General features: G+C 34.1%; 1 protein-coding gene across 1 annotated transcript in view; it reads left to right on the forward strand.

Moving 5' to 3' along the window:
- The window catches only part of LOC114046198 (DNA repair protein complementing XP-G cells-like), a 31877-nt gene that overhangs the window by 698 nt on the left and 5697 nt on the right, over positions 1 to 25482 (forward strand). Inside the window, exons 2-14 of the mRNA XM_027866444.1 lie at positions 1927 to 2102; positions 2546 to 2661; positions 3440 to 3526; positions 5385 to 5445; positions 8523 to 8666; positions 9795 to 10002; positions 10445 to 11620; positions 12829 to 13091; positions 14316 to 14435; positions 15686 to 15899; positions 16612 to 16756; positions 19486 to 19686; positions 21049 to 21133. Of these exons, the coding sequence (XP_027722245.1) occupies positions 1927 to 2102; positions 2546 to 2661; positions 3440 to 3526; positions 5385 to 5445; positions 8523 to 8666; positions 9795 to 10002; positions 10445 to 11620; positions 12829 to 13091; positions 14316 to 14435; positions 15686 to 15899; positions 16612 to 16756; positions 19486 to 19686; positions 21049 to 21133 (2996 nt within the window). The remainder of the gene's footprint in view (positions 1 to 1926; positions 2103 to 2545; positions 2662 to 3439; positions 3527 to 5384; positions 5446 to 8522; positions 8667 to 9794; positions 10003 to 10444; positions 11621 to 12828; positions 13092 to 14315; positions 14436 to 15685; positions 15900 to 16611; positions 16757 to 19485; positions 19687 to 21048; positions 21134 to 25482) is intronic.

The following is a 25482-nucleotide window of genomic DNA, read 5'->3' on the forward strand; positions in this document are numbered from 1 at the left end:
TTATATTTCTACTGCATAGCATAGTGTCTGGCATATAGTAGATGCTTAATAAATACTAATAGATTCTTATCTCCTGGACAAATGATATTTTACTGAATGATGAATGGTATCTGTGACTAGTTAGGATTATAAGCATTCTTTTCATCCCAATACCAGACATGCTGCTTTCCATTTGTGAGAATCATTGATCTAGAGCTGAGAGACCCTAGAGGTCATAGAGTTCAAACCTTCCTCAGTTTACAGGTTTGGAAAGAGAGACCCAGAGAAGTTAAGTGACTTGTCCTGGGTTACACAGGTAGCAGAAAGCTAGTTTTAAATTTCATCCCTGTAAATCTAGGTTCAGAATTCTTTACACTGCACCAACATTACATGATTCTAGATTTGCTCAACTTATCTCTGATGAATCATAGGATCATTACTTCATGGCTGCAAGGGACAGACATCAGGAGCTAACTGCTTGAACTCCCACATTTTAGAGATGAAGAAAATGAGGCTCATCGAGGTTGTGACTGCCTAATGTCAAACGTAATGTTAGAGGTGGGATTTGAACCCAGGCCTTCTTTTTCTTGAACCACTGCTTTCCTTCCGAAATATCTGAGAGAGGGAGAAATAATATTATTAGCTTATTTACTTTAAAAGCAAAGTAGTGGTGCTATGCTAAGATAGAAAGGGATAAAATGTTTCATTCGTGAGTGTTGCCATATTTGGTGGTTTTTGTTTAGCGTTGTAGATTAAGTCCTCCATGAGGGAAAGTTCCTTAAAAGCTAAAAATGGCAAATGAAGGCACTATTCTTTATTGTCATTCATTTAAAAAATTAACTTGAGTATTCGGGAATGTTCATCTTGTATTTTACTTCACTAGGACAGGTCAGTGCATAAAACTGGAGAAAAAGCATAAAGAGTGTGTTCCGATTCCCTGAACAACGAATTGTCAGATTAAGAATAAAACTAAAGCAACTACCATACTCAAGTTGTTGATTTTTGGATTGCTTAGGACTTCCTTTGTGAAAGGAATAGCCAGTTTTACCAAATTAAATTGACAGTTTACAGAGCTAGGAGGATTGGGTGAAAGTTGCAAAGAGGCAGATTTAATCTATAGTATAACTCCAGTTGGAGCTATTCAGGAATGACCCTAGGATGTAATGTCTTCTTTCTTACCGAATGTCTTCATGTACCAACTGGATGAACCATTTGATAGAGAAATTAAAGAGATAATTCTTGTAGAAGTACAAGTGGGACAAGATGAATTCTGAGGCACTTTCAGATTTTGTGATTTCATTCACTTTAAAGTGACGTACATGATCCTAAATGTTTTTTTTTTTTTTTTTTAACTCTCTGCTGAGATATTGTGACATTAGGAAAGGTGGATTTCATTTTTATTAACTTTGTGATTGGGACAACTTCTCTGAGTCAGTTTACTATTTTATAAATACTATTTGTACCACTTACTTCACAGTAGTGTTGTGAGGAAAGTGCTTTTTTTTAATGCATTAGAGTGCTATATAAGTTTCAGCTCTTTGATTCTTTTGTAGATCTGGTTGTAGGAATATAGCCACCTAGGATTCTTTGCCTCATTTAAATCCAGTTTGTGCTTGAAGTCAAGACATTACCTTGTGATGTCACAGTTCCTTTTCAAAAATGACAAGGTGTTTGCTGCATTTGTAATAAATTAGCTTTAATATGTGTTTACCAGAACACAAACAAATTAAATTTAAAAACATTGTTCTATAAGAATATAAATTAATTGATTAAAATTAGGCTTTTGGGTTCTGGTTTCACAAATGATTAAAAAAAGGTCAAATAGAGTTAAATGATTTTGTATTTAAAATAATTATAAATAAATCTTCAGATTGTAGTTGATTTCCATTGAGTGTTAAGTGTATCTTTCAAAATTCCAAAAGTGTTTTCCATTGATGATTCATACAGATATTAGCATTTGGTTGAATCAGGCACTTAAAGGAGTCAGAGACAGACATGGAAACTCAATTGAAAATGCCCATCTTCTCACTTTGTTTCATCGACTTTGCAAGCTGTTATTTTTCAGAATTCGTCCAATTTTTGTTTTTGATGGAGAAGCACCACTGTTGAAGAAACAGACTTTGGTATGTGCGGTTTGTTTTTTTTTTAAATCCCTAACTTCCTTAACTCCCATGACCTCCATTTCCATTCTACCAGAGCCACCCAGGGTGGCCACATCTCTAGACTCCATTATTACCTGTAAATTCCCTTTTCTGATCACAGATCCATCTCTATTTCTCCTGCTGCCTAACTTTTTCTAAACTTGCTCTTCCTCCTAATTATCAGCTTCAGAAACTGTCCCAGCTCTTTCTTTCTTGCCCTTTTCCTTCCTACGTTTGAATTCAGTGAAAATGATTGGCAGTGGTGGAGAAAAGCAGAGAGATGTGATTAAAAAGCAAAATAATCAGAACCAAAACAAATGCTTACAAACTAATGAGATGGATTTTTCTCTTGTATTTTACAGAATGATTCTGAAGGTATTTCAGATCCAATTTGTTCTTTGCCATAAAACTCTGTCTCTTTGTAGGCTAAGAGAAGACAAAGAAAAGATTTGGCATCCTCTGACTCCAAGAAAACTACAGAAAAACTTTTGAAGACATTCTTAAAAAGACAAGCTATCAAAACTGCTTTAAGAGGCAAAAGGTAAGATGTTTGATGCGTTTGAAATTAGGTAACATCATTGGTTTAGCGAGCTGTCCACTTAACTTGCTTCAGCTCCCAACTTGTATCAGACAGAAATCTTACATGCAGACCACACCACAGTATAATGGGAGTAGTATTGTGTGATAAGTAAGGAAACATGGGTTTAGAGTCCCCTTTCTGCAAGTCACTTGATCTCTGTGAGTCTATTTCCTCATATACCACATGGAGGTAAAAATAATTATTGTGGCTGTTTAAACAAGTTTGTTTTTAGGGATCAAATGAGATTATTTAGAGCATATTTAACATAACATTTAAAATTACATTATTGGTTATGTGAAAAATTTCCTATTTTGAGCAACATTGGACCTTTCATGGTGATAGATGGAAGGAAGGAAGGAAGGAAGGAAACAGCCACTTATTAAACACCCACCATGTGCCCAACACTGTGCTAAGTACTGGAAATACAAAGATAAGTAAAAAGAAACAAAAAGATGGGAATGCAGAAGTGCTATAATCCTTAACTCTGTATAATTTTTCTCTTCCTGGTTCCCCGAAACAATAGCAGAAGAGGAAAAGAGCTTGGAATATAGTTTCAAAGAGCAAGTATTCTTCTGTTTCATAAGTATCAGTAGGCAAACTAGGTCACTCATGGAAGAAATATGTTGCTTTTTTATGTCATCAAGAGATGTGAAAGTAAAGTTATTGTTTGGTTGGAAGGGTGGCTTTTTGAATTTGAGGTTCTGGTTTTTTAATATCTCTGTTTAATATTTTCTTTAAGAGATGAAGTACTTCCTAGTCTTACCCAAGTTCAAAGAGAAGATGACATATATGTTTTGCCTTCATTACAAGAGGAGGAGAAAAATAGGTAAACTTGTTTTCCTTTAAAAAATAATAGCTATAACACTGCAATCATAACAAGTTTATTGTTTTGTTTTGTTTTGTTTTGTTTTTAGGCAATTGGGGTTAAGTGACTTGCCCAGGGTCATTTAGCTAGTAAGTGTCGAGTATTTGGTCTGAGGCTGGATTTGAACTCAGGTCCTCCTGACTTCAGGGCTGGTGCTCTATCCACTGCGCCACCTTGCTGCCCCCAATCATAATAAGTTTAAACTTTAATCTCTAACGTAGACAAAACCAGATGGGAATTAACATCTTGTTTTAGAACTATATTACAAAGTGACTTATTTAGCAAATTTTCTATTTTTCTATTTAAAAATTTATATTTATATATATTTGTTTAAATTTTTTGAAATCATATTGCAAGTTCTGAATATATATGCTTTGATTACCAAGGCAAAAATACCAAAAAACAACTAATAATGGAAGGTTTTGGTATTTTTGCCTTGGTAATCAAAGTGTATATATTCAGAACTTGCAATATGATTTAAAATTTTTTCTTAAGCTTTGATTGGAAGATGTTTAATTTTTATGACTGATATTCAAAAGACCATGCTCACAATTAAGAAGTCTTCCCACAAAATGGATTACTGCTTTGTAATCTGAGCCTCATCAGGATTGAATTGTGATTTAATTTATTTAATTTTTCAACAAAGTTTCCAAATTTAAGGAAATTTTCAGACTATGGGTGTTTGTCATGGTGCTTATTTGGAGTAGGATTAAACCACCTAAATAATTAACATGTAATGAATGTACAGTATGTGAAAAGACTTGATTTTACAGTATAGCAACTTCTGTAACCAAAACTGGAACTCTCTAGTCCTGCTATTTTATGTTATCTTGTGTTGAGAAAACAAGTATCATATGATATTTTGCATGTAAGGATTTTAATTGCTCTATAGTATTTCAGAGCTCATGACCCTGCTAAAGTTTTTATTTCTGTCATCACATTAGAATTATCTGAAAACCTATAAATCATTTTGACTGCTTTTCTCTTTTCCTTCTTTCTCCCATAAGCATCAAACCATATCAGTTCTTTCACAATGTCTCTTGAGTTCACATCTTTCTTTCCTTTGCCATTGCCACCATATTAAATCAGGACTCACATCACCTCATATTTTGAGTTTTTCAATAATGGTTCTTCCTGTTATGAAACTATCCACACTGCTGTTAGATTATTTTCCTTAATCACTATTTTCATGTTGTCACTCAGCTGCTCAAAAACCTTAAATGGCCCCCTATTTGCCAAAAAATTAAAACTCTTTACCTTAGTATTTATGAACATCTGCAGTCTGATCACAGACTGCACACTTTTTTTCCAAAATTATGTGCCACCATTGGTAAATAAGAACAAAATACTTCAGCCAGACTTGTGGTCTCACTAACCCTTCCATATATACTTTGTGCATTCTGGTCCTGGTTCCTTGCTTCTGTGTTCCTGCAATGCTCTTTCCCCTTCCCCTTTTCAAATCTTACCCACTCTACAAGGCCCAGATTGAGCCCCACTTCACTCCGTGAAATCTTCCTATCCTCCCTTTATTATTTATCATTTATATTATCTTTAATATGCTGTCTTGACATCTGTGTGCTTTTTGCATTGTTTCTTAGCTCTTACATTTCTAACTTTCCATGTCCTATGTCTTCCAAATAGATTATCAAGTCTTTGAGGGCATGAATCATGTATAGTTTGTATTGTCCACATCATGTAGCACAGTATTATGTATATAATTGCTCAAAGGTACTTAACTGGATTTTATAGTTGCTTAGTGTGCATTTATAGAAAATATTTTTATATGTACTAAAACTTTGATCCTTGTTTGAAATTTTAGCTCAGAAGAGGAAGATGAAAAGGAATGGCAAATAAGAATGAGTCAGAAACAAGCATTACAGGTAATCAAAAATAACTTTCAAAAGCTAGAAATATTATTTTTCTTGGAATGGAAAAATAATCAACGTATATGGCATGTGTTTGTTGTAAAAATGTCTTTTTAAAATGAAAACTGATACTTTCTCTGTTCTGTTTAGAACAATATGTGAAATGGCTGGATTATTTGTAGTAGATCTTTCAGATTTATTAAGCAGAGATATTAACATTTTTTAGTAGCACAATTGTCTTTTTTTGTCAGTAATTCAGGGATTTCTGATTTTATCAGTGTAGATATGCCTTTCACTTCATGCAGATTATATCCACCTTGTTTTCTTTAGGTGGTTTTCTTTAGCTTCTGTGGCTGAAAAAAAATCATCTTTTGGGAGCCAGCTAATGTATTCCTTGGACCATAAACACACAGTTCATTATTAAGTCCTTTCCCAACTTTGTAGGACTTATGAAAGCTTGTGCTTCCCTGGCATAGTTTTTGAGAAGCCTGGGCCTCTTGACCAGTAGGGAAAGTGCATTACAAGCAATGAATGTAATAATATTTTTGTGTCTCTTATAAAAAAGTTTTTAAAAATTAAGAGATGTATGACCAGATTTATAGTCCATATGTTCTATTGATATCCATGCAGTGTTGAGATCTAGAGACAAGTCCTCAGCACACTGGAGAGACACCTTTTGGAGGATTTATTGGAGGACATGGGGAAAAGTTGTACAGCAGGAGCAGCTTTGACTGAGTTACAGATCTGCGCTGTTGGAAGGACTATTCCCATTGGTGGGAAAAAAGTTCCATTAAAATATTTCTTATAAAATAAGATAAAGAATAAAAACATTATTTTTAGTTTCTCAGAGCTAGGAAGTGCTTAAGTGTTAATTAAAAACATTCTACTAGATGAGATGTTCTTATTTGACTAAGATGAATTATTTATCATTGATGATAATATGCCTTAGTGGATAGAGAAGTCAGTCTTGGAACCAGAAAGACTTGATTTCTTTATCTCTGACACACACTTGACTTTGTAATCCTGGGCAAGTAACTTAACCTTTCAGGACTTTCAACAGCTCTTTGAGATTGTATGTTGCAGAGAAAGTGCCAACTTTCATTGGTAGAAGGAGTTTGTTTATTTGAAGGCTTTATCACTGAAATCAAATGTGATCCAATTCCATATCCCTATCAATAATATATAAACCAGTATTTGGAAAATGCTAAAGAATTTCAGTTTGAAATTTTTTTTTTAGTTATTTGTGGTAGATGCTATTTTCTTCCGTATACTTCCACCAGCCAAAATTCTTGATTGTGGGGGCCAACATAATAGTAGGGATCCAAGTTTATCTTTTATGTGCAAGTAAATATAAGAATATCACAATTAATGGTAGTTTTTCCTGACTTTGTGATTTTATTTCTTCCTTTATAATGTAATTCCAAAGATTGTACTAAAAATTGAACTTAGCCTTTTACCCTGAGTCAGTATTATCCTCATAATACTACATCTTGTCTCTTCTTTAGAATTGGTGAAACTATTGGGATACCCTTTATTATTTTTTCTGATCTTAAGAATTTTTTACTTCTTTTCATATAATTCTCCTAGACTATTTTTTTGCTTTCCATGCTGGAATGTGAACAGTTACAAAATTGTGCAGAAATGAATGTGGTGTTAAAATGAAGTATTTTAAAAAGTAAATAAAATAAGAATTATTAGAATTGCATCTTATGCTCTTGAGTATTAATTTAGATAAAGCCATGGACATTTTTAATGTTACATCAGAATGCAGAAAAAAATGTACCTCACAAATTTACCTTTTTCATAGAAACATTGTAATAAGAAATATCTTTTTTGGTAAAGTGATTTTACTTTCTTGGAGAGAGTTAGGTAAAGGCAAAATTAAAATAAAATGCTGATGATCATGAATATAAATACTTCCAGGAGGCATAATAGATGTATATAATATTATTTGTTTCATATTTGCATTTCTTTAAAATAATTGTCTGCAAAAATATTAATTCCTTTTGAAAGTTCAAAATAGACTATTTTGTGTTATTTACCTACCGTTAAATTATTGTCTTTCTTACTAGATTATAAGCTCCTTGAGGTCATGGACCATGTCCTATTTAGGAAGGCGTATTGTAAACTTTAAATTATAAATTTTAAAATGCTTTTTATTTAAAATTTAACAGTAAGATAAATTCAACATGTAACTTTCAGTACTGTAATGCTTGTCCAGGTTTTCTTCTGTGAGTTCCTTATTTTGTCTTCTACACATTTTAAAAAAATTATTCAGTGAAAATGTATATCTCATCCTGCATCCTGAGTCCATCACTTTTTTCCTCAGGAGATAGCATATTTCCTCACTGGTGCTCTGGAATTATGGTTGGTTATTGCATTGAGCAGAGTTCTAAAGTCTCTCAAAGTTATTTTTCTTTATAATATTGTTATATAAATTATTCTCCTGGTTCTAGGGTACTGTTAGTATAAATATAAACTTCATGTCTCTCCCTACATGTAGTATTTTTCTTTGTACATAGTAGACCCTTAGTGAAAGTTTGCTATTTTTATTGAATGTTTACCAAAAGTGCTATGTTTAATAGTGCCAGGGAAATATCCATTCACGTGTGTGCACATGCATGGTTACACACATACACACGAGAGGCAGCATGACCTAAAGACCTAAAGTTCTCAATCTGACTCTTTATTGTATGACCATGTATGACTTCTTAGAGGCCCAGGCATCTCTTTAAGACTGTAACTTATATATAAGTGACTGATCTCCGTTGGTAGAGAAAATTCCTGTGCTGAGAATTCCCCACACTGATGAAGCTGTTGGCCTGGATCACTCCCGCCAAGTTCTACCCCCAGTATATTTTATGTATACACACATATGTAGTATGTGCATCTCTCTACATAAATTAAAAACACATATCTGTCATACTGTATGTATGGCCTTTCCCCTTCAGTAAAATTCTATTTTGAAAGCAAAACAAGTTTTCATGCTAACTTAGTTTTAAGTTACTTTTGTATGTTAAAGAAATCACCTTGTAGATGGATACCACTTTATAAATACTTAATTTCACATTATTATATTTTAATACATATAGGAAGAGTTCTTTCGTAATCCTCATGCCATAGATGTTGAGTCAGAAGACTTCAGTTGTCTACCACCAGAAATAAAGCATGAAATCCTGACTGATATGAAGGAATTTACTAAGCGAAGAAGAACATTGTTTGAAGCAATGCCTGAGGTAAAATACACAATGTATTCATTCTTTGAATAATTTTACTATTACCCTAAAAGGAAACTAAATATCTTATATCTGAAAATTCCCATCTATAATACTACAACTCAGAATCATAGAAACATGAATTGGCATTATTTATGGAACATTACATATGGAACCTACTCTTTCATAAAGAAAAATCTTTTAAAGAACAGATCAATGTAAGGAAAAACTTCCTAACACATAGATTTTTCCTGAAGTTGAATGGGCTGCCAAAAATTACCCCTCACCAGAAGTCTTTAAATAATAGGTAGATGATCACTTGCTGAGCATGCCATAGGATGGATTCTTCTTGCTCAGGTACAGTTGGACTAGATGGTTCGTAAGATCCCTTCCAGGAGCAGCTAGGTGGTGCAGTGGATAGAGCACCAGCCCTAGAGTCAGGAGGACCTGAATTCAAATCTAGCTTCAGACCAAACACTTGACACTTACTAGCTGTGTAACCCTAGGCAAGTCCCTTAACCCCAACTGCCTTAAAAAAAAAAATGGGGTGGCTAGATAGAGCACCAGCCCTGGAGTCAGGAGGACCTGAGTTCAAATCTGGCCTCAGACACATAATACTTACTAGCTGTGTGACCCTGGACAAGTCACTTAACCCCATTGCCTAGCCCCCCCCCAAAAAAAATTCCCTTCCAACTCTGAAATTCTGTGATTCTAAAGGAAAACCATTTTTATGCCTAAAGATAAATTTTCAAAAGCCTCATTGATTATAAAATGTATCCATGTATTCTCTTTTTTGTCCAATTCTTGCTATTTTTAATGTTTTAAAAATAAATGTTATAGTCTTTCATGGAGTCATAGGATCATAGATTTAGTGGTAGAATCATTTGAAGTAAGTTAGTCCTATCCCTTCATTTCACAGATGAGTTAACAAAGGCTCTGAGAGTTTGGGACTTGCCCAGAGTCACCTGGGTAGTGTGGCACAGGCTGTCTTTATTCTACTTCCTTGTTTTTATCCTAGATTTAATTTTTAATAATTTGTGAAATGATATCATCAATAGAAATATATCACCTATGAAAAGAAATCAGTTGTTGGATTTGGGGGAAATACAGTCCTATTATCCCTTTTTAAGTTATTTATTTTGCTTTAAGGAGTCCAATGATTTTTCAGCGTATCAACTCAAGGGCTTGCTTAAAAAAAACAACTTGAACCGACACATAGAAAATGTACAAAAAGAGATGAATCAACAGCATTCAGGCGAGATCCAAAGACAATATGAAAATGATGGGGGTTTTATGAAGGTTGTGGAATCAAGGAAAGTAATTTCTGAGGATACTTCTCATTACATCTTGATAAAAGGTATCGGTTATAAGTCTTTAATTTGATGGCAAGCTGAAATTATAACAACAAAATCTGTCTTTCATCTGTGAATTCTGTAAATTGCAGTCCAGGATAGTATGATTGATGAACTTAATGAATTCTTATGTGCTTCACCACACAATTAGTAAAACTGTTAATGGGTTCAATTCAGCAAACATGTGAAACTTAAATTATACAGAAAGAGCACTAAGCAGGCTAGCTAATTGAGATTAAAAAGTATACTTAAGAGTCAGCTACTACTTTTCTTATTTCTCTCTCCTTTGAAGTCATTGAATATGGAATTCAGATGTTAATTGCTGTTTTCATGAACTTAGATACTGAAATTAAGTCTGATAATCTCTTGTTTTTATTCATTATATTAAATTATGTTGTCATATTGTGACAGTACAGATTAAAAATATCTTTAACTATTTTTTTTAAGGCAGTCAAGCTAAGAAAGCTGAAGAAATGGATACTAAATCAGTTCTTCCTTCTTCTAGTAAAATGTGTGGCCCGCATCCATTTGATGCAAAGTCATTGTCATCATTTGAGGAACTGAAAACAGAGAAAGACACTTACACTGATGCAGCAGCCCCTCCTTCTCCAAGGACTCTATTAGCTATCCAGGCCGCCATGACAGAAAGTAGCTCAGAAGAAGAGCTGGAGAATGAAAATGAAAAGCAGTTCAGTATGAAGAAAACACATACCTCTACTACAGTCGATGAAGGCTCTTTATCACCTAGAACTCTATTAGCAATTCAAGGAGTTCTTGATGATGATGATGATGATGACGTGAAAAATGATAGGAAAAACTCTCAGAATGGAGTGTCAGAAGTTAAAGAGATTCTTATAAATAGGTCCAAAGAGGAAGACGAGTTCCTTAAAGTTAGAGAAAACAAAGGAATACAATTGGCAACAGTGTCTCATTCAGAAAATATGATACTTGCACAAGGAGATGAATGCAGCATTAAGAATGAACACACATCTGTACCTGAAACTCATTCATCAAATATTGTCCTTTTGGGAAAGGATGAATCTGTTGTTATAGAAGAACCCTCATCACTAAGTCATTCAGCAAATGCAGTCTTTAGGCCAAGTGTTAAATCTGTTTTTAAGGATGAAAAAGAACTAGTTCTTACAACTCATTCAGATAGCACAGTTAATATAGATATTGGTAAATCTGGGGTTGAGGATAGAAAAGACCCCAAAGTGACAACTCAATTGACAAGTATAGTTTTTATATCTGAGGATAAAGAAAATCCCATGATTCCTGAATTAGAAAAGGATATTTTCATATCCCCAAATAAGTGTGATTCTTCTGTTTTGGTTGTTTCAACTGATAAGGAAATACAGGATAAAAAAAATCAACGTTCTGAAATTGAAACTAACTCTTTCCAAGAAGTGAATGTCTTAGAATCAGTAAATGCCCCTTTGATCGCAGGTAGTCATCTTTCTATGGCAAAAACTGTAGCAAGCTGTAAGCACAGTGAGCATGAGAATTCACAGAAAACTCTACAAGATAGTGAAAAGAATGAATCTTTAGCTCAGGATTTAATTTCAGCAACACCAGAGACTGTGGCATTAACAAAAATGGACTCGGAAGAGAGTGAATCTGATGGTAGGTACTGTCTTTTTTTTTTTTTTTACCTTTAAGTTCTTAGTAAGGAGTGTGAAAGCATGTTGAAATAAACATCCAATTATAATTAAGTCCACATCCTTTGATAATGTTAATTCAGTTCAACAAACTTATTAACAGTGTACTAGACTCTGGGGATATGTGTATAGAAATAAGTAATTTGAGAGAAAGAACAGGCAGCAGGTAGGCAACATGCATTTATTAAGTATCTACTATGTGCCAGCTGCTGTGCTAAGCACTTAGGGGATCAGAAAAAGCTTACTGTAGGGATGGTGCCTGAGTTGAGCTTTGAAGGAATTTATTTCAAGAAGTAGAGGCATGGAGGATGTATGTTCCAGGCCTAGGGGGAGCCTAGGGACAATGGGACATGGAATACTAAGTTTGGAGAATAGCTAGTAAGCCAATTTTGGGAACTTGGGATGTGTGGAGAGGCATAATAGAACTTTGGAAAGCTGACTTGGAGCTGAGTTTTATTTCTGTGAGTGGAATGAAAAAAAATGAATACTGGTTAACTTAAAAATTTTCTGTCCAAATAATAGTAAAATTATTATTTGAGAGAATTAAATGAATTAATTTTTAAATGGTTGCCTAAAATATTTGATCTCAATTTGAAAAAAGACAAATTGATATAGTCATTCATATTAGTATGAGAAAAAGTAGCATTCATTTGTCAAATTTAATGCTTTCCCATTAAACTTTTACCATTGAAATGCAATTCTTGCTTTTGACAATGGATATGTGATTTGAATTTTTGTGGTCACTATGTTAAAAAACAGATAGATGAGAACTTTTAAAGTAGTGCCAAAGGGACGAGTTCTTAACCCCACAAGGGCTAGAAGTGATCAGAAATGATAAAATAAGTAATTTCAGCTCCATGAAATTGAAAAGCTTTTATGTGAACGAAATTAATACAAGTGGTAAAGGAAGAAGGCTTACATCAGATATTTCTGATAAGGGTCTCATTTAAGACATGTAGGGAGGAGCAAGAACCATTTTCAAATGAATAATTGATTAAAAGATATGAACAGACAACTCTCAAAAGATCTGTAAATTATTAACAGCTATATGAATCAGAATATATCAGTTTCTTAAGAAACAATCTTTTTGGGAAAGCTTTTGCAAGTAGTTTTTAGAATTATTTCAGTTGTCAAATATTAATGCTGAGAAAAATGACCCTCATCTTGGAACAGGTGGTTTCATTGAAGTAGGCGATGAAAGTAGTAGTGATGAACTTCAGGCTGACTTACACGAAGTATTCAAACCTCTCACTGAGCATGGGGAAGAGTCCGTTACTGAAGAGGAGACTACAGACACTGAGAGAAAAGGAGCTATTGGGGCCACTGAAAACCTCCTAAGAGACTCTCTGGAAAGTGTGGAGTCAGCAGAGCAGCCAGAGGAAGAGATTGAAAAAGAAACAGATGACATGATCAATGAATGGCAAGATATTAATTTGGTAAGTACTTGAATTGTATTTTACCTTACTGTTAAAGGGAAATTTTCAAGTAAGTACTATTTGGTTTTCAAGGACTTATTGGAACAACACAGCAACATATTTGCATGTTTCTTCATTTCTTTTTGCTGATTGTCTCCTTTTTATATAATGACTGTCACTGATAGACCCCGCTTTTTCTTGTACTTTATTAAGGAAGACATGCCAGAAATACTGATTTTTCTGTGAAAGTCAAGTAGAATTCTTATAAGGAGAGAAAACATTTTAGTAATTGTGGGGATTAAAATTGTCCAACCTGCAATAAAAGAGACTGAAGCAGAGCTCTGAGCCAATGGTTTATTTAAGGTCCATGGAGCCTTGTAATGAAGTGGACCTCAGATCTTCCTCATGATCTGAGATGCCTTCTTCTTCCAGGACCTTGTTTTTATAGAGTTTGATACCCAAATATGCACAAAAGGCATGGTGAAATGCATAACCTCATTGGTGGATAAACTTTGCTCGAGGGCCAAAAATGACATATCGCTCGGGGTGAGGGGATGGTGTCACAGGTTAGGTGAAGCAGGGGGCATCTCCACTGATGAAGTGGTCATAAGATAGTCACTTGCTCATGTTGGACAAGAAAGAGAGGTCTAGAGGTACAAAAATAAGTTGGAGGACTTTCCTTGTAATTGAACCACCTCCACCACACGGGGCTTGTTCACCATGACAAAGGTGGAGGGCCTCCAGTTAGCTTCCGATAATTAAGCAAGTGAACTTACAGTCTGCAGCTCACAGCTCTGGGGCTTATAACAGAACTTATAATCACTGCCCCTGTAGAATCACATCAAATTGATTAATACTGATTGGAATAGAGTACAGGTCCAGATGAATCATTTCTCACAATTTCAGTTAAATAATAGATAACATTTATATAGTACTTATTATGTGCTGGGCACAATACTAAGCACTTTATTTTAATTTATATAGTGCTCTAAGGTTTGGAAAACACTTTATAAATATTACTTTATCCTCAGAACAACCTTAGGAGGTAAGTGCTATTATTATCTCTATTTTGCAGATATAACTGAGGCAGAAAGAAGTTAAGTGCCTGGCCTCAGGTCATCTGTTAAGTGTCTGAGGCTAGATTTGAACTCTGCCTTCCTTACTCCAGGTCTAGCACTCTATGCACTGTACTACCTAGTTACATTGAATTAGATTTAAGTTACTTAAAATACAATTCATGTGCAGGAGGAACTGGAAGCTCTGGAGAACAATCTTTTAGTTGAACAGAATTCACTGAGAGCTCAAAAACAGCAACAGGAACGGATTGCTGCAACTGTAACGGGCCAGATGTTCTTGGAAAGTCAGGTAGGTTTATTCTGTTGTAAGCTTCCCTTAACTTCTGATATTTTTACTTCAATCAATAAGCATTTATTTAGCATGTGCTACATGCCATTCACTGTGCTAGGTGCTGGGGATAAAAATTTCAAAATGAGATAGTGCCTGGACTCAAAGAGCTTAGATTCTACTTTGGGTGGCTAAAGAAAGGATCTTTGATCTACATAGTTACAGGCATGGTGAGTGGAGCCATAATGCAGTGGGTTGTCATGCTCTTTTCAGTAGCAGTGGCAGTATTGATTTGATTGTTTCCTCAGCAGGAGTTGAAAAGCTGAGACAACCTTGGACAGGGTTCTGACACAGTGGCAAGGCAGATAGTTCGATGTCCATGCTGACAAAGCCTTGGTGTTCTGGTTTATAGTGGGATCAGGCATGTTCTGGTGGTGTGGGCTGATGAGAAATGATATGGGTTTCAGCATTGCACCAAGTAAATTTGGCTATAGGATACCTTAAAGCTTAAGTATATTGGAGCAACCCAGAAATGTAGGTCCAGGAACCTCTGGGGAATGAAATTACCCTAAATCACAGTGGAAAACATTGTAGCGAGTAAAGGTTTTTTAGCCCTATTATGTATCTTCTGGATAAAAATCCCCCCAAAAGTGTATTAAAATAGAAGAAATTAAGTGGATATTTGTTTTGAAAATTTCTCTTATAAAATGTATTTTTGAAATATTCACATTTCCCTTTGAAAAACATAAAAAGTTATTGCTAATAGTAAAAATTTCTTGCATAATCCTTATTGACGTATAGATTAGTAGTTTCTAAATGGAATGAACCCAAGGGAATCACAACTTCATCCCAAGGGGTATGTGATCAATCAGTTGAAGAGTGGGGCATCCGCATTGTCAGGGGCCTTCTATGTGGCTGCTTTAGGCTTGGATCCCTAAGGGAGATTATTACCTACCCCAGTCCAAATACCTGAAGCAGCTATGCAGACAAAATTGACTGGGTTTTATAACATGGTTATTAGTTAGTTATTAGTACATGTATATCATTTGTAAGTAAGTAAATGTTACGGTGCATGCTCAATTTTTTTTTTTACTGATCAAGGCACACAATCAAAAAAGTTTAGAGGTAACTGTTGTAGATTTCCAGAGTTTCTCAGGGAACACAGTTTGGGAAATTGCATTAAATAAACCCTTAAAATATGGATTTCACTCTGAGCCTACCAGGGTGGTAGGCTTTTTAATAAGTCTCTACTGCATTCTTAATCTCAATAGGAACTTTTACGATTATTTGGCATTCCTTACATTGAGGCTCCTATGGAGGCAGAAGCTCAGTGCGCCATTTTGGACTTGACTGATCAGACATCTGGAACAATCACTGATGATAGTGATATCTGGCTTTTTGGAGCACGGCATGTGTATAAAAACTTCTTTAGTAAAGACAAGTTTGTAGAATATTACCAGTATGTAGACTTTCACAACCAACTAGGTAAGACTTTGAAGGGTTATGTTTATGTATTTGTTTGTTCTTGCTAATAAACATTTATTAAATATCTACTCTTTGCAAAGCACTGCGAAGGGGAGGTTCAAAAGCTGAGACTGTTGTTTTATTTATCTTTGTAAGAGCTTATATTTCAGTACCTAGAGATAAGAGTTGTACATGGGATTGCTTTCTAAAAAAATGTCTTCAGTCTTTAAATGTAATTTACTTTCTGGGGACTGATGTGATGACCTAGGGTTAATGGTGGCATTGTATGTATAAACTTTCATATATTCATACACCTATGATCATAGTGTTTGGAACTAGATTTAAGAAAAAATTGGAAAATGAGAATATTCAGGTTATTATTTCAGTTTAAATAATTGGTTGGTTAGATAGTAGGAAGTGTGGGGGTCATGTTTAGATGACTCACAGTTAGACCTAGGCAGAAGCCAGAGATAGTAGAATTAGGGGAACAGGTTAATTATGTTAATTCTGTTAGACCTCTGAACGCTTTACCTCTGGAGCTGGTATACCAGGAATTTATAGTTAGCCTTTTCTTAAATAATCTAAAAATGCTTATTTGGTCAATAATTTTGCTTTTAAAATGGTAAATAAATTGATATTGATAGATTGAAGAAATATGACTGCTTACACATAGTGTCCTACACATGGTGGGTGATTAATAAATGTTAATTGATTGATGTCTCTTACCCTATAGGATTAGACCGGAGCAAACTGATTAATTTGGCCTATTTGCTTGGAAGTGATTACACAGAAGGGATACCAACTGTTGGCTGTGTGACGGCCATGGAAATTCTCAATGAATTTCCTGGACGTGGCTTGGAGCCTCTCTTAAAATTTTCGTGAGTCCTTATATATTGTGCTTTACTTTTTTAAATAAAAGGCATATACAGGCCTTTTTATTGATGATTTTTAACTAAAAGAGAGCGAGGGATCATTGAAAATGCAGTGTTAACGAATATTGCGTAATGTAAAGAGGAGTTGGCCTTGTTTGGATTTAAGTTCCAAAGAGGCATTGTTTATGTCATTCTGCTTGTGTGTGTGTGTGTGTATGTGTATGTGTATGTGTTCGAGGGAGGGAGGAAAGGAGGCTAGATATGGGTGGATGAACATTTTTTTATCCTGAGGAATATAAAAATGCACAAATTAGCCTCTGGTGTGTAATGCCTTAGAGAATTTCTCTCTCCATGTCTTTCCTTCCATTTGCTGCATGTTATTGGGGGGAGCCAGTATGTCCAGTGGTGTAATTTAGCATCACCTAGACTGATAGGCATTTAGTTTTTAGAGTAGTATCAGGCTTTCTGTGGCACACAGAATCAAGGATGTGTTGACTCTTAAGATTTGTACTAGGTAGCCACATGTGTCTAGCTAATTTTAAAGATCCATGACTATTTTATATCTACTCTCCCCTTATACTGAATCAACCTTTAAAACATGAAGCCTTTTGGATTATTAGAAGTAGAAATTGAACCTGGAATTTTTGACCAATAGACCTCAGGTTTCTCCATTTACTTAAATAAAATAAGACTGTTGGCTTAGATAATCTCTAATATCTCATCTAGACCTAAAATTCTAGGGTTCTGTGTCCCACATAGCTTTTGTTTTTAGTGTGTCACCACTGAATATCCATGGCATATTTCCATTACCACTCTGAAACATTTTTCTTCAGTGTGGTCTAATGTAAAGATCATTGGATTTAGAGTCAAAAGGCTAAAAATTGACTTCTGATGTAGGTGTAGCTATTATAGGTGGATCACAATTTCTCAGAACTTCTTATTCTATAAAATAGGGATAATTATGTGTCTTTTCTCTGTTTTTTTTTTTTTGAGGAAAGCACTTTATAAGCCTGAAAAGGCAATATAAATGTCAACCATTATTATTATTATTATTGTTGTTGTTTATTATTATTTGGTATTTTTGCTTTTTGAGAATTCTAACATTTTAACATTATAGATAGGCTGTGTAATAGATTAATATGATTTAGTGTCTCATGAGTATGTCTTATTATGTTATTCCATGAGTGTCCCATTTTACTTAATAAGTAAGTATCTTTTAAGAAGTTCTTAGGAGAACTTTAAAGATGTTTTCCATCTGATATGTTCAAATTTTTATGTCCTATTCATGATTCTAATTTTCCATTTTTCTTCTGAAATTGTTAATCTGCCAGATAAATCACCTAGGTGTTGACTAATTGTCATGTAATGTGTTCTTGACAGAATGGTTATTGACTACAAACCATTTTCCTTTCTGCTTAAATAGGAAGTTAATTGGTTTACCCTCAAAGTCCCCCTCATCTTCCTGGTGAAACATCTGTTTAAAGCCCAGATATACTAGAAAGAGAGGGGCTGGAATCTTACCACATCACTTTTCAAATTTTCTGATCTAATTACTTGAGGAACTTTTACTACTAACAGGTTGTGTATAGCAAGAATTTTGAGTTTTTTTGTTACTGCTTTAAAATCTAACACCTACATTAATTTTTTATCTGTAGCTTTAGTTTCAGTTTCACCTAATGGATACATTTTAGAATCATAACCTTATCTTTAAGAGAGTCTGATTTCCTGTTTTCCTTTTGTAAAGGAAAATAGTAATTGCTCACTGTGACCTTTACTTAGTCTTTAGCTTTATAAATTACCAGATTGAAAAAAAAATAGGAACACATACTCTAGAGCTGGACAGAACTTTAGAAATCATTTAGGCCATTCCCATCATTTTACTGATGAGAAAATAAGACCTGAAGGGTAAGATGATTTGCATAAGGCCACAGAGGCAGTAAGTGGCTGTGCCAGGCTTCAAGCCCAGGCCCTTAAACCCTAAAGCCAGGCTTCTTTTTACTGTACCATGCAGCTTCTCCTCATTATTCCTACTCTAGTATAGGGGATACATTTTGTTAATGGTTAAATTTTATAAGTGGGTATGGGTTAAATTTCATTAGTGAATTTAAATACGTATTTTCTTATTTCTGATTGAAAATCCCGTAAGCACGGAGCACATTAGTGGAAACTTGTGTATGAAGTTATCAGGTCACATGTACTATCATGTTTCTAAGGAAGGCAGAGATTGGCAGAGAGAGATAATTTGCAAAGTGATTGAAAGATGATTTTGTGCTTTCCTTTGAGTCAGTAAACATCTTAATTCCTGCCTAGTGCTTATCTTGTGTTGGTTTTGAGAGGTAAGCACTTCTGTTATAGGGAAAGAAGGATTAGACAAATGTTGCCTCTTATGTTTTAGGTCCTCATCTTGCTGCAGAGAGTGAAATGTAGATTCTTTTTAAGCACCACCCAAAGAGAGGATAAATAAAATTTGAGATGGCAATATGAGACTTGTATACAAATGCATTGTTCTTGATTTTTTTTCCTCATAGTATTATGGGGGAGAATAAATATATTACAAATGTGGAAATATGTGTATGAAATGGGTATTGTATTTCTTTCCTTCTCAGAGGGTGGTGGAAGGCTGGAATGAGAGAGAGAATTTGGGACTGAAGAAAAAATTTTTAAAAATGCTAATAAAAATAAATATGCTATGATTTATTGAGTGTTTAATGGATAGTGTTTCCTTTATTCTTCAGAGAATGGTGGAATGAAGCTCAAAAGACTAAGAAAATAGGACCCAATCCCCGTGACACCAAGGTGAAAAAGAAATTGCGACAATTGCAACTTTCTCCTGGTTTCCCTAACCCAGCTGTTGCAGAAGCTTACCTGAAACCTGTGGTGGATGACTCAAAAGGAGCATTCTTATGGGGAAAACCAGATCTTGAAAAAATTAGAGAATATCCTTTTGCTGCTTAGCATATAAATAGAGTAACAATGAATCAAATTTTTATTTCATTTTATTTTGGGACTTTAGATAATTTCAAATCCATAAGAAGTGAACTTAAATCAGGTTTTTCTTTGAATTTTTACTTAAAATTCTAATCTTACTACAAAATAGGTACCTTTATTAAAAATAGGAAGTGATATTGCAGTTGTAGATATGATTATGCTTATTCAGGCTGAGTACAGTTTATTGTGAAAGAGTAGGAAAGAAAGTTAAGTTTTGTTCATGTTATTATCAATGTACCTCCCTGGGAAAAGGAATAGTGGTAAATTTATTAGGGACATACATGTACCAGATGACTGTATTGGACTCATCTGGCTTATTTATTTCTTATTCTTACTAGGCATTGAGGTTGTTGATAGAATCATCGGTTTAGAACTGAAAGTATCCTCAGAATGTCATCCAGGTCAACCCCTTCCTTCTTTTATACATGAAGAAACTGAAGCAAAGAGAGTAAAATGACCTGCCCAAGGACACCCAGGTAGTAAATACCAGAGCTAGAATTTGAACCTAGGGGCCTCTGATTTTGAGCCTGACTAGTGTGCATTTCATACTTAAAGGTTACCCTACATAACTAGAACCTTACCTGTTGTTGAGTGAGTCACCTAGAGCTCAAAGACTTGAAAAAATATTTTTGGATAACTGTACATGTTTATAACTAAATATGGATATTTTATGCCATATTTAGTGAATTGTCATTGTCTGTCTTGCATATGGGCTAATGGCTATTGACCCAGTGAAATATGATGTGAACAGTTATAAGGAGAAGTTATATTATTCATTTTATTATCAGTTGTAAAAAGAATATGATCATTATTCATTTTATTAATCAGAGTTGCAAAAACCAAAAATATGCCAACAAACAATTTTTCTCCCTAGTATATTGTTTGTATATGCAAAGCTTTCTTTGGCAGAGTTAAAGGAAGCATTTCTTAAAGGGACAACTGCAAATACAAAGGAAACTTGTCACCAGCCCTTGATTGTAAATCCCTAGAGAAAGATTGATACGAGTCCTTCATTCCTTACAGAAATTCGTTTTGTTTTGCTTTTCTTTAATGGAAAATCTGTATCTTCAAATAGTTTTATTCAAAGGATGTTAAGTAGGAAATGATACCAAATACTTCTGTTTGGTATCATACTTATTTCTTGACTTTATTATTGTAGTTTTTATTAACTATGCACTTTAAAATATAATTGTAATTTTTTTTATTTTAAAATATAATTGTGATTTGATATTGTAGGGACTCCTCTTGATCACTTTGTTGTAAAAAAAAAATTTTTTTTAAAGAAATTTAAAGCCTTAACCAACCTGCATGTTTTGTCAGCGTTATTTTGGCTGGAACAGAACAAAGACAGATGAATCTTTATTACCTGTACTAAAACAGCTGAATGCACATCAGGTAATGATTATAGTGGACTATTTGACTGCTTTATAACTATGAGTGGAAAGATCAAATTGGCCCTAAAGGACTGTATTAATTTTTGTTCTTCGTTATTTCATTGTCTACTTGAAGCAGTGTGATATAGTGGATAGAGTTGGACTTGGAGCCAGGAAGACTTTCCTGCTTCTGATACATCCTAAGTGATCTTGGACAAGTCACTTAATCTTTCAGTGCTTACTCTTTCAGTGTCAAAACTCAGGCCAACTAAATTAAAATGTAATTGGGAAATATATAACAAAACATATATAATGTTTATTTGTGGTTTTCTAAGTCAATTTGTGGTTTGGCAGGGATCCATTTCTATTTGAGTTTGACACTGGATGCTTTAGGCAACTCTCTAAGACTGTAAGTTGCAGAGAAGGTGGAGACCTGCTTTGATGTATTGAGAGTTTCCTCACCTGGGATTTCCGTGTATCAGTGAATTCACAGGTCTGGTCTCTATTATATATAGTTAAAAATTATGAATGCATTGTATAAGTACACATTGGAAAATCTGCAGTTGTTGACTTTCAGGGCTAACCTTACACAAAATTGGGAAGTAGATTACATTTTTCTGCTATCTCTTTTTCAAGGTCCCCTTTGTATTCATTCAGGGGAAATTGATTTGATAAATTAATGCATGTCATCATGTTAGTGACAGTGTATTGACCTAAACAGTTGCATTTATATTCATGATACCATAAGATTTCTAACTCAAATATATATATATACCTTTATGATAATATGGTTCAGTCCCCTGATTTTAAAGATGAACAAATTTAGGCCCAGAGAAACAGAAGCAGAGCAATTCATAATCTGTTTCCTGAGAAGAGGAAATTTGTGTGGAGCAGGAGGTCTTATCAACATTCCCTAACATTATTCCTTATAGATGTCTTATGAGTTTAACTTGACCTTCATGTCCTTAACAAGGAGGTATTTATCAGAAGGGCAGCTTTGTATCCTGAAACTTTGTAATTTGACTTTACTTAAAATCAAACCATAATTGTGGCTTGATTCATTTAGATGCTATTTTCTGTAATTCCCTCTTTTTTAAAAAAGTTATTTCTTTTTAACATTCATTTTTTAAAATTGTGAATTCCAAATTTTCTCTCTCTCACCCTTCCCCCATCCATTGAGAAGCAGTATTATTTCAATTGTACATGTACATGTAAAGTAATTGTACGTGTAAAGACATGCAAAACATTTCCATATTAGCCATGTTATAAGAAAAAACAAGAAAAATAAAGAGAGTGAAAAAATACACTACAAGTTTGCACTCACTTCATCACTTCTCTTTTTGGAGATTGATTGAATTTTTCATCATAGATCCTTTGGATTTGTCTTAGGTCATTGTTTTGATCAGAGTAGCTGTCTTTCACAGTTGATCATTGTTAACAGTATTACCATTACTATGTAAAATGTTCTGTTTCTGCTTACTTCACTTTGAGTCATTTCATATAAGTCTTCTCAGATTTTTCTGAGACCATCCAGTTTGTCATTTCTTATAAAACAATAGTTTTCCATTACAATCATATGCCACAACTTGTTCAGCCATTCCCCAATTTATGTACATCCTTTCAATTTCCAGTACTTTGCCACCACAAAAATAGGTTCTATAAATAATTATGTACATATAGGTCCTTTTCTCTTTTCTTTGATCTTTTTGGAATATGGATTTAGTAGTAGTATTGCTGTGTCAAAGTTTTATGGCATAGTTTTATAGCTTTTTGAATATAGTTCAAAATTGCTCTCCAGAATGGTTAGACCATTTCACAACTCTCCCAACAGTACAGTAGTGTTCCAATTTTCCACATCCCTGCCAGCATTTATCATTTTCGTTTTCTGTCACGTTAGCCAATCTGATGTGTGAAATGGTACCTCAGAATTGTTTTAATTTGCCTTTCTTTAATCAGTAGTGATTTAGAGCATTTTTTTCATGTGACTATAGATAGTTTGATTTCTTTTTCTGAAAACTGGTTGTTCATATCCTTGACCATTTATCAGTTAGGGAATGAGTCATATTCTTATAAATTTGACTCAGTTCTCTATATATTTGAGAAGAGGACTTAATCAGAGAAATTTGGTGCCAATTTTCTTTCCTTCATTTTCCTGCTTTCCTCCTAATCTTAGTTGCATTGGTTTTGTTTGTGCAAAACCTTTTTAATTTAATGTAATCAACATAAAAATCATTTTACTTCCTGTGATACTCTCTTTCTTTTTTTGGTCATAAACTCTTCCCTTATTCATAGATCTGATAGATAATTTTTTTTCCCCTACTCACTTTATTTACTTAGGATGGCACCCTTTATTTTGAAATCATTTACCCATTTTGACCTTATTTTGGTATATGGTATGAGATGTTGGCCTATGCCAAGTTTCTGCCAAACTGTTTTCTAGTTTTCCTAGCAATTCTTGTCAAATGGTGAGTTCTTAACCCAAAGTTCAAAACCCAAAATCTTTGGGTTTATCAAATACTAGGTTACTATGGTCATTTACTCCTGTGTATTGTATACCTAATCTGTTTCACTGATCCACCAATTTATTTCTTTGCCAGTACCAAATTGGTTTGATGATTACTGTTTTGTAATATAGTTTGAAATTTGGTACTGCTAGGCCACCTTCCTTCATTTTCTTCCATTGTATTCCCTTGATATTTTTGACCTTTTGTTCTTCCAGAGGAATTTTATTATTATTATTTTTTTTCTAACTTTCTAAAATGATTCTTTGGGGCCAACTAGGTGGCACAGTGGACAGAGCACCGACCCTGAAGTCGGGAGGACCTAAGTTCAAATCAAGCTTCAGACCAAACACTTGACATTTACTAGCTGTGTGACCCTGGGCAAGTCACTTAACCCCAATTGCCTTTAAAAAAAATAAAGAACTACAGCATTAAAAAAATAAAATAAAATAAAATGATTCTTTGGTAGTTTGATTGGCATGGCACTGAATAAGTAAATTAGTTTAGGCACAATTATTTATTTTTATTATATTGACTCCGTCTAGCTATGAGTAATGAACATTTTTTTCAGTTGTTTTAGATCTGTCTTTATTTGTGTTAAAAGTGTTTTGTAAATGTGTTGTTATAGTCCCTGAGTTTGTCTTGGCAAGTAAGCTCCCAAGTATTTTATAATGTCTGCAGCTATTTTTAATGTATTTTTCTCTATTTCTTGCTGTTGGACTTTGCTGGTATTATATAGAGATGCTGATGATTTATGTGTGTATATTTTATATCCTGCAACTTTGCTAAAGTTGTTAATTATTTCAGCTGTTTTTTTAGTTGATTATCTAGGGTTCTCTAAGTAAACTATCATACCTTCTGTGAAGATGGATAGTTTGCTTCCTCATTGCCAATTTTTCTTTCTTTAGTTTCTTTTTCTTGTTGGTGCAAGAGCTAGCATTTCTAATATAATATTGAATAATAATGGTAATAATGAACATCCTTGCTTTATCTGTGATCTTATTGGGAGGACTTTTAGCTTATTATTCCCATTTCAGATAATACTTGCTCTTGGTTTTAGATAAATAGTACTATTTGTCATTTTAAGAAACACTCCATTCATTCCTATGCTTTCTAGCGTTTTTAATTGGAATAAATGTTGTTTATTGTCAAAAACTTTTTCTATATCTATTGATATAATCAAATGATCCTGATTGTTTTTGTTATTGGTGTGTTCAGTTGTAGTTTTCCTAATTTTTAACCAACCCTGCATTCCTGGTGTAATCCCACCTCGCCATGATGTAATCTAATCCTAGAGAATGAGTGGGTCAAAGAACAAACCACAGGAACAATCAATAGTTGTATTAAAAAGAATGACAACAATGAGATAATTTGTATAATAACATATATATACATATTATACATATATTATAATAATAATAATGATATAATTTGTATATTTTGCTGTAATCTCCTTGCTAGTATTTTATTTAAAATTTTTGCATCAATATTCATTAGGGAAATTGGCCTGTGTTTTTGCTCTCTCTGGTTTACGTATCAAAATTATAGTTGTGTCATAAAAGGAATTTGTTTTTGTTTTTTGTTTTTTTGTTTTTTTTGTGAGGCAATCAGGGTTAAGTGACTTGCCCAAGGTCACACAGCTAGTACGTGTCAAGTGTTTGGTCTGAGGCCGGATTTGAACTCAGGTCCTCCTGACTTCAGGGCCAGTGTTCTATCCACTGTGCCACCCAGCTGCCCCCATAAAAGGAATTTGGTAGGACTCCTTCTTTGCCTATTTTTTCCACAAAGTTTATATAATATTGGGATTGCTTGTTCCTTAAATGTTTGGTAGAATTCTCTTGTGAATCCATCTGGTCCAAGGTTTTTTTTC

The sequence above is a fragment of the Vombatus ursinus genome, unplaced genomic scaffold, assembly GCF_900497805.2.
Source record: "Vombatus ursinus unplaced genomic scaffold, bare-nosed wombat genome assembly UNPS02014781.1, whole genome shotgun sequence".
NCBI lineage: Eukaryota > Metazoa > Chordata > Mammalia > Diprotodontia > Vombatidae > Vombatus > Vombatus ursinus.